This window comes from Aegilops tauschii, chromosome 4 (assembly GCF_002575655.3).
Source record: "Aegilops tauschii subsp. strangulata cultivar AL8/78 chromosome 4, Aet v6.0, whole genome shotgun sequence".
Classification (NCBI taxonomy): Eukaryota; Viridiplantae; Streptophyta; class Magnoliopsida; order Poales; family Poaceae; genus Aegilops; species Aegilops tauschii.
The window spans coordinates 126,110,902-126,120,269 of NC_053038.3; the positions used below are offsets into that span (position 1 = coordinate 126,110,902).

Genomic DNA, 9,368 nt, shown 5'->3' on the forward strand with positions numbered 1-9,368 from the left:
CATTTTGGGCCGCTCATGCGTTCCATCGCTTTGCAATTTTCATTTATTTCAGCGCGCTATATATCTTGCCTACCTGCTGTATGCTAAGTACGTAAAGTAGTTTCCATTTGTCTCCTGTTTTTGTTTAATTTGATGAATCAACCTGAAAAAACGATTCACAGGCATGCAAGTGGGAGAGAGTCCGGCAGGCATGCGTGCATGCATGCAGTAACCACCCCAGCTGGTGACCAGCCGCGTCATGGCGTGCGGTTTTTAAGGCAGGCACCATCCACTACGTGCGTACGTGCATCGCCCGCCCGGTCCATGAGTCCAACTCCATTAACTTCGCCCCACCCTGCTCCTAGCTAGTCGCCTTCTTCCTCCATCCCTACCTAGGTAGCTCCTCCATCGTATATTTACACGACGAGACGGCGGCGCTACTGCTCCGTGCATGCATGCATATGTGCAGTCAGGCGGGGACACCGATGGAAGACGACGACGCGAGCGGTGTGAGTGCTAGCGGGATCATTCTCTACTGCGACGAAGACCCTTTCGCCGACGACTCGACTCCAATTCCACCACCGGCAGCATCATCCGGCGACGTTGACGATGTGCAGCAGGTGGTTGATCTGGCCATGGAGTACAAGGCCAGGGAGCGATGCTATGCACCCGTGGGATCGTCTGCCTACATCCACCGTCTCCTCCACGACCATCATCAGCACGGCGGGGTGTCAAGCGCTAGGACCAAAGCAGTACACTACATCGTCTATGTACGTCCTTTTTCTTTTATTTGATTGATGAGAAAATCATCTATCTACGTCGTCAACTATGCGGTTTCTGTCGGTGTCGTAGTATATGCATTGTTCGTTTCCCTTTGAGGTTAAGGTTTACCTGCATTTCCAATTTCGATCTCTAGCTTTGTTGAATTTAATTATTCGCTTCTATACAAATATATATATGCAGGCATTTAGCCGGTTGGGATTGGCGGCTGCGACGGCGTTCAACGCGGTCAACTATGTCGACCGCTTCTTGTCCATCAACTGCCATCTGGTCAGTCCTGCAATTACCATGTTGTTAACTGATCTCATGTCTGCATTTTGTTTTCTGGGGGGTTATTTTTGCTGATAGATGGAAAAAAAATGTTGCATGCATATGTAAATGGCAGAGCTGGGAGGTATGGATGGTGGAGCTGGTGAGCGTGGCGTGCCTGTCGGTTGCATGCAAGTTGGACGAGGTCACCGTACCATCCCTCCACGATCTGCGGGTACGTACGCGCACCCGTGTCGTTGTTACTGAATCCGATCCATGGTTTTATATTCGATCACAAGCGCCGTGTGATCACTAGTACTGTACAAGATATGCACGCATCAACCTGGATCGGCATGATAAATTAACTATGTCGGATGCGCGACGGCATGCAGATGGAGGAAGTGACGAGTCATTCGTTCCGGGCGTCGACCATCCGGGACATGGAGTTGACGCTGCTCAAGGCGCTACAATGGCGGCTGGCCTGCGTCACCCCATACTCCTACCTCGACCTCCTCCCCCTTCCCACCACCGCCGCCGCCAATCGATCTCGTTGCATCCGCCTCCTCCTCCGATCCCTCTCCGGTACTCTACTACCTGCAAATCGATTAATCAATCACTCCCTTAAGATCTTTTAGATCACTCGACCTAAAAAAATCTTATATTTTTGTCATTTCTCTAGTAACTTTTTCCTTCTCTAATTCAATTTGTCTTAACCACGTACATCATGCAGAGCCCTCGTTTCTCCGATTTGACGCCTCTGTGGTTGCCGCCGCTGCACTCAGGTGTGTGGCCCTACTGCAGGATCATGCCCATCTCATTATCCCTCCACTCTGTCGATTGGTAAAAAAAATTCACAACAACGTCCCTTGACACTCTTGTTTGTTTGTTTTCCTATAGGATGTATATATAATAATTGACCCCGTACGTGTTAAAATTCTACAGGGCGATGAGTCTGACGAGTGCTTCAAGATGATGAAAGCACTTGAAACAAGCTTGGACCATCATCAATATCACAAGTACAGTACTGCTGACCAGCTGCAGGGGAGTCCGATTTCAGTGATTGCATTCGAGAGCACTGACCATGACAGTACAGTTAACAGCAGGTCAGCCCTCAGTCGGCGCCTATTTGGAACACCAACAGCACTGGACCCATGAAGATAGATAAACCCTACACACATATACAGGAGATGCGTGCAGAGTGACCTCACACAAGAGTAACAACTGATCAAATTAGTTAAGCTCATTAATACCATTGATTGTTAGTACGTACCATTTCTCAACTGTGATGCAGCTAATCCTGCAAAGTTACTTACCGTGTACATGTTCTTCAATTCGTTATGTAATACATGTATGTACAAGCACGCACATATGTATTTGTGTTGTGCGCGCTTATTTGTTGTTGTTCAGTGTTACTATGTTTTTTATGGATAATTTCATAAAATGTGTTCTGTAATGTGCATCTATCATTATAAACCAGAGCAATTGGCCTGGTAGAACTGAATTGGGTCTTCAGAGTTCAGTTGTTGTGTTCAACCATAATCCTCGCTTCTTCAGTCTGAAGGAAAGACAAAAGGGACTCATCATGAGCGACAGTGAGATCGAGTTGAAGAGTCTGCCTTTCTGATTTGGAAAGCAGGACTACTCAACATTACATGCTTTATCATGTGTGCTTTGTGATGAATCAAATTGATATGTTGCGGGATCGCACGCACTTCCGTAAGATCGACATGAGTAAAGCAAAAGAGATTCCAATGATCACGAACTGGGGCTACCGCTGTCTCATTCTTTTCGTTAGTTATCCAAATCTGCAGCACAGTAGGTAGCCAAGTAGACGAAAATAAAGCAAGAAACCCGAATCACAAGCAAGGAATAGATCCTGAGGGAAGAAGAAGATAGCAATCCCCAAAGGAGAAGGAGAAAAGAAAAGTTAGTATTTGCAGGGGAACGTACACCTTTAGAGTCTGCTCTATCTCCCTGACATGATTGTCGGCTACAAGCTATGTAGATGCAGTTGCAGGTAGCCCACTCACTGATCAAGTTAATCTACCAGCTAGCCTGAAGAATTGATCATTAGAGTGTAATTCTTAACATCCATTGCACGCTTGCAGGGTAGTAGCTAGCATAGTTTCAGTTCAGATAACTAACTGTATAGTAGTAGAATGCAGCTTGAATGCACTGGAGCTTAAACTTTTGTTTGTTTCAGACATGGAAGAGAGAAAGAAAGAAGGAATATCAAATAAATAAAGGTTCATGCAGGAACAAAGTAGCAGTAGTACTTATTAAGTGGTTCAACTGTCAAATCTCATAGGTTTTCTTTGCAATATTATTTTCAATATGGTTACTACTTAAGAGTAAGACCACCACACCCCTGCTCCACTTCCAAGTTCGAGCTCAGAGCAAGACACACGCGCAGACGCCATGGCCTCCTCTAAGCTCTTCCTCCTCATCATCAGTGCCATCATCTCCATGGCAATCACTAGTAGTCGTAAGCATGCATCATCATCTAGCTAGCTCTTCAACTTCAATATAATGCAGAGTATGTACACGGTGATGTAATGTGCGTACGCCTAATGCATTTGTCTGATGGTTTGCAGCGGCGGCTGCGGCAAATGGTCGCATACATCTCATCATGGTGAACAACTGCGCCGAGTCGGTGTGGCCGGCCATGCTCGGCACCACCGGCCACGCCACGCCGCAGTCGGGCGGCTTCCACCTCGGCCCCGGCGAAGAGACCACCTTCGACGTGCCGGTAGGGTGGTCGGGGCGGGTGTGGCCGCGCCGGGGCTGCTCCTTCGACCCGCGCGGCATGGGCAAGTGCGCCACGGGCGACTGCGGCGGCGTGCTGCGGTGCGGGGGCGCCCCGGGCGCCACCCCGGCCACCGTGGTGGAGATGACGCTGGGGACTCCCCAGTCGCCGATGCACTTCTACGACGTGAGCCTGGTGGACGGGTTCAACGCGCCGGTGTCCATGACGCCGGTCGGTGGCGGCCGCGGGTGCGGCGTGGCGGCGTGCGGGGCGGACCTGAACGTCTGCTGCCCGTCGGCGCTGGAGGTGAGGGACCGGGAGGGGAGGGTGGCCGGTTGCCGGAGCGCGTGCCTGGCGATGGGCAGCGACAAGTACTGCTGCACCGGGGAGTACGGGACGGCGGCGGCGTGCAAGCCCACTATGTTCTCGCACCTCTTCAAGGCCATCTGCCCCAGGGCCTACAGCTACGCCTTCGACGACGCCTCAAGCCTCAACCGCTGCAAGGCCAACCGATACCTCATCACATTCTGCCCACCACAACCTGAATGAGGCATCGCTATCAATCACCATGTATTTATATTTCTGAATCCAAAACCTGAGTGAACTGTGTAGCTACATGGAGTATATGATACAGTATGAGGGTGTTTGGGATGTTATTTTGGCTTATGATATAAATGAGACACGTATTACCATGCAAAAGTAAATAAATAAAATCCAAACACCATATATCTCTTTTCTTCTGCCCGATCGAACTGGATGGAGCGCACAGTCTGATCCCAAACCAGTCAAGAAAAATTATAAGTCCGAAACTAAACCGATAAGATTTGTCCACAAACGAACAACAACGTAGTAGCAAGTTCAAGGGCTCCTTAAAAATCGGATAGTTCAAAGGCACAAATTTTAAACATCATCGGCAAGATGGCGTCGGCGTCCCAGCTCTGTCGAGCGGCCTCTATTGATGTAGAAGGGCAACCATTATGAATAGGCAACCATTAGCAAAGATGCCCGTGCGTTGTATTGGGAGATAAAAATATTATGTCATAGCCAAATAAGTATGGCTCAATAGACATATAAGCGTCCTCTACTTTAACACGGTGGCCCACCATGTTAGCCACATATATTATTTCTCACCCTCGTTGTTGATGGCCGTGTTGTCCATGTAAAACTAATCCCGTCGACCACGAAATGCTCCCAGCGTCTAGAGATATAAATACTTACCAAAAACTAATTAAATCCTAGACATAAAAGACCTAGCCGCCCAAATTCTAGAGCAATCTTATGAAGAACTACTAAAATAGAACATGATATTCTTAAAAAAATCTTTAAAAGCATAATTTCAAATAATATGAAAATCAACATTAATCCACTGGTTTACATAAACCTCGTATCAGCAGTTTAGAGTACACCGATCTTGAGAAATGAACCTTTTTTGCATAGTTTTCACTTTTATTACTTTAGGTTTTTACCATTTCTTTTTGTCTCCCATTTTATTTTAATTTCTTTGTTTAATGTTTTTTACAAGTTTGGTTTTCTTTTCTTTTCATTTTCCTTTTCTTTTTAAAATTTTACTTTTTTAATATGCGAATATCTTTCAAATTCTTGAATATTTTGGGAATTCAATTTTTTTGAAATCATTAACATGTTTTGAAATCAAAACTTTTTTCAAATTCCCAAACATATTGTATAAAGTCCTGAATATTTTACGAAATCATGAACATTTCGGAATTTGTGAACATTTTTTGGAAACTTTTGAATCGGCAAACAGTTTTTTGAATCCACAAGCATATGGTTGAAATTCACAAACATTTATTTTGTTTAGACGAACGTTTTGTGAAATGAATGAACAGTTTTTGAATTCATGAACAATTTTTGTATCAGCGAACAATTTTTGAATTGGGGAACTAATTTTGAAATTGATGATTTTTTCGATTTTTTCTGAACATGGTAAAAAAATTGTGGACATTTTTCAAATTAACGAATATGTTTTGAATACACGATCTTTTTTAAAAATCATGAACATGTTGTTTCTGAATATATTTTTAAAAATCGTGAATTCTTATGTAATATGCGAACTTTTTATGATTTTCCGACCATTTTTTGAATTCACAATTTTTTTTTAGAAATTTGCAACTCTTCGAAATTTTGAATTTTGGGGAATCCTGAATTAATTTAAAGAAGGAAAAATAAAAACAGATACAATAAAAAGGGTAAAAAGCGGGAAAAAGGGTTATCATGCCCCACACATGGGCTGGCCATGAACACGGGAGGTGGAGGCGCACGCTTGCAGAAAAGGGAGAAAAAAACGCGCGTGAAGGAGAGAGGCTTCAGCCAGTGCAGTTCATGTCTATGTGTGCTATTGAAGGGTATTACTTTTGTAAAAGAACGAAGCGGACGCGTCTTTGATAGAGAAATTCAAAACGTTTTATTACTTATGGTGGCATAGTGGGTAATTTAGGACAACTCTTTAGGGTAATTAGGATGTCAGTGAATGGTAGAAGCAATCCGTGCTTTATTATTAGGTAAAGAAAAGGCCGGTTAGGGAATATGCGTCTGACATTAAAAATTTATGAATTAGACGAACGGAGCGCACGAAGGCAGTCCAAAAAACACTAATGAACTCACCCGAAAAATTTGCAATAAGAGCAAACATATCAGCAAAGTTATTTGGTTTTCAGATTACGTTCAACCACGATAGAAAGTAACTCCAAACAAATCTAGATAAGACACCTTTTAAGAGTATGTGTTTCATGTTTGTGTTCTCTCCACAAAGAGAACAAGCCGCGACTACATTACCATTGTGTTTCAGGGTCTGACCACTAGCCGGGAGACACAACCTGCCAAAGAAAAATTTTAATCTTAAGAGGGATCCGCACATGCCAAACGCTCAAGAAGTGGTTGGTCCGATGCCCCTCGGTGAGCTTAAAGGGATTTGGCCGAGAACCTACATGCGGTGGAATGGGGAGAGAGCAGTCTATCTGGAGCCTGTGAAAGGGAAGGGAACATGGCAGAGAGCTCTTGACAGTTCACTAGCTCTACAAGAGATAAAGGTCGTTGGACCCCAAGGTCCCAACTATTGCCACCAGATCCGAGGAAATCTCAGGATTACATGAGTAAGAGAACAAAGTGGGGTAGGAAAACTTAAGGGGGGGGGGGCATGAGGAAGACTACCTGACAAGTCTTAATTAAGATCAAAGGAGACTGTAGGTCACTTCTCTTCTTGCAAAAACAGTAGAGTTCACCTAATGGGAAACAAAAGCGGCTAGTTTCACTATAGTTTAATTGCTGCGAGTCACAACTGCTCCAGGACAGAAGGGAGAATAAGAGATACACACAAAGCAAACTTTTCTAAAGAAAGAACATCAAAATAAAAGCTAGACGGATTGGGATGGTGTTGGTGGAAGGGAGTTAGGGAACCCTGGCCTGGCGTTGAGTCTCTCAACATGTGCAATGACATGCCTCCCATGCGTGTAGTTGACCAACATGCCCTTGTTGCATATCACCACATCCATGATCACATTGAATTGCCTCTCAACCGCCACCTCAATCATCTTTTGCACGACATAGTTAACATACTGGTGGGTTATCATACCCTGCATGACCAGACGACAATTTATGACCAGTTATGTATTCTTGCTAGGCATGTAGGGTAAAAGTGGTAAGATTTTACGAAGAAGAGACCAGAAGAAGATCATCAGTTTGACCACCGCCGATGAGAGGATTTCAGTTATGACCACATTGCGATCATGGTAGACGCCGTACTTTAGGCACTTCTCGATGACATTGGAAGAGTGCTTCTGGTGGCTCATGTGTACTATTCGCCCGGCAAATTTTAGCACAATAGTTTGTCGATGATGAGGCCCTCCATGCTCCACAATGGACTATAACATGTCCATAAAACACATGTAATGTGTACGTTTAGATGAGACAATTTTTCATCAATTAAAACATTCCATTTTACTTGCACAACGTAGTTTCCATAAGGATCTATCGACAGCTCATTTACGCAATCGAGAATCTCCGTGACAAACACATGCATAATTTTGCGGATCCTTGTTGAACTCCAGCATTTTCTAGGTCACATGTGGAACAAACTAATGTTCAGATTAAAAATTCATAAAATAGAAACCAGTTAAAAGTGCAATGCCCAAACTAATAACCTGGACAACATGGCATCCAAAAGGATAGGAGGATAACATCTTGGCCTTCCCACATAAGCTTCTATAGATGAATCAGTGTGATGTGTTGGCACACACTCTATACATTGCTATTCATTGTAGAAGCTTTCTAAGATAAAGAACACATTAACAAGAGAGTAAACGACTTAAAAAATTACGTTCTATCTTATAAATTTGCACCTTTGCAATCTATAGATACATCTTAATTATTTTCAGCTTGAGATGTTACAAAAAGGAAAATGCAAAGTTGCCTTATGGATAACTCAAGAACCATATATATGAAGGCTTAGGTCTAAAACAAGCCTGATTAGAGAAGCAATGAGATTCCTAATGTAGATCGATGGTCCATGCTCAAGAAGCTGTTAAAAGAGGTAAGTATAAGAGTTTATATCCAAAGGCACCACTAGCCATCAGACTGCTGATTTTTGACTTCCTATGGCCATTCGACCAGAAGCATGATAGACGTCCAATGCACTAGTTAGGTTGTTCGTGAATTTAGCTAATTTGCCTCGTTAACTGGTTGCGTGGTCATAACTATTCCCGCGTCTGTTGGACTGTTCGCCGTTGGACTAGTGGATATTGACGTGCGTGGAACGTGGGCCTGGGTGGTTAGATGTTGGATCTCTGCTAATTGTTGCTACCCTTCTGTCAAGCAAATGTGATCTGCCATACTCTTCGTACTCCATCCGCCTACATGCTTTCTGGGAATATCCTATTTGACACACGTTGTGTCAAATTGTCGACCTTCCAGAAAGACACACTGCCGATCGAGCGACGACTTGGGCCGGCCCATTTAACGTGATGCAGCATATCCAGTTTTGGGAACCTTCTAGAGTTTCCCAACCGGGTTTTCTGGTTTTGGGAACCGGTTTTTTCTTTTTCTCGCTGGTTTTTCGGTTTTCTGTTTATTTTCTTTCTTTTTTTCTTTTCCTTTTGCTGTTTTTTTCATTTTCAACTATTCTTTCCTTTTCCAAGTATATATTATCTTTTTCCAAAAAACAGATTTTAAAAAATGTCCCATTGTTTTAAAATATGTTCAAAAATTCAAAAATGTTTTGAATTTGAAATAATGTTCATTTATTTCAAAATTTGTTCACTAATTTAGAAAACATTCATATTTTCAAAAAAACTAACTTCCAGAATTGCAAAAAATGTTCGCGCTTGCAAATTTTGGTCTGAAATTAAAAAATGTTCGAGTTTGAAAAAGTGTTCAGGAATTTCAAAAAATGTTAGTGGTTTCAAATTTTTCTTAGATATTTCATGAAGTTCCATTTTCAAATATTTGTTCACAAATTCAAAAAATATTCGCGGTTTCAATTTTTGTTTGTAATTTGTGTTTCTATTTTCAAATATTTGGTCAAAAATTCAAAAAATAATTGTGGTTTAAATTTTGTCGGAATTTCATAATTTGTTCGCAACTTCAAAAAATATTTCACGTT

The 9,368-nt window shown here is 43.0% G+C and overlaps 2 protein-coding genes across 2 annotated transcripts; both read left to right on the forward strand.

The window, feature by feature from the left end:
* Positions 1 to 308: 308 nt before the first annotated feature.
* Positions 309 to 2,439, forward strand: LOC109757767 (putative cyclin-D7-1). Its single transcript, XM_040386208.3, has 6 exons — positions 309 to 749; positions 943 to 1,029; positions 1,145 to 1,243; positions 1,401 to 1,590; positions 1,739 to 1,848; positions 1,951 to 2,439. Exons 1-6 carry the CDS (start codon positions 435 to 437, stop codon positions 2,161 to 2,163), a joined length of 1,014 nt encoding a protein of 337 aa, XP_040242142.1. The 5' UTR covers positions 309 to 434; the 3' UTR covers positions 2,164 to 2,439.
* A 922-nt stretch (positions 2,440 to 3,361) lies between these two features.
* On the forward strand, positions 3,362 to 4,410 carry LOC109757792 (thaumatin-like protein). The gene is made up of 2 exons (XM_020316625.4): positions 3,362 to 3,493; positions 3,603 to 4,410. The coding sequence occupies exons 1-2, from the start codon at positions 3,427 to 3,429 to the stop codon at positions 4,301 to 4,303; spliced, it is 768 nt and encodes a 255-aa protein (XP_020172214.1). The 5' UTR covers positions 3,362 to 3,426; the 3' UTR covers positions 4,304 to 4,410.
* The last annotated feature ends 4,958 nt before the right edge of the window (positions 4,411 to 9,368 follow it).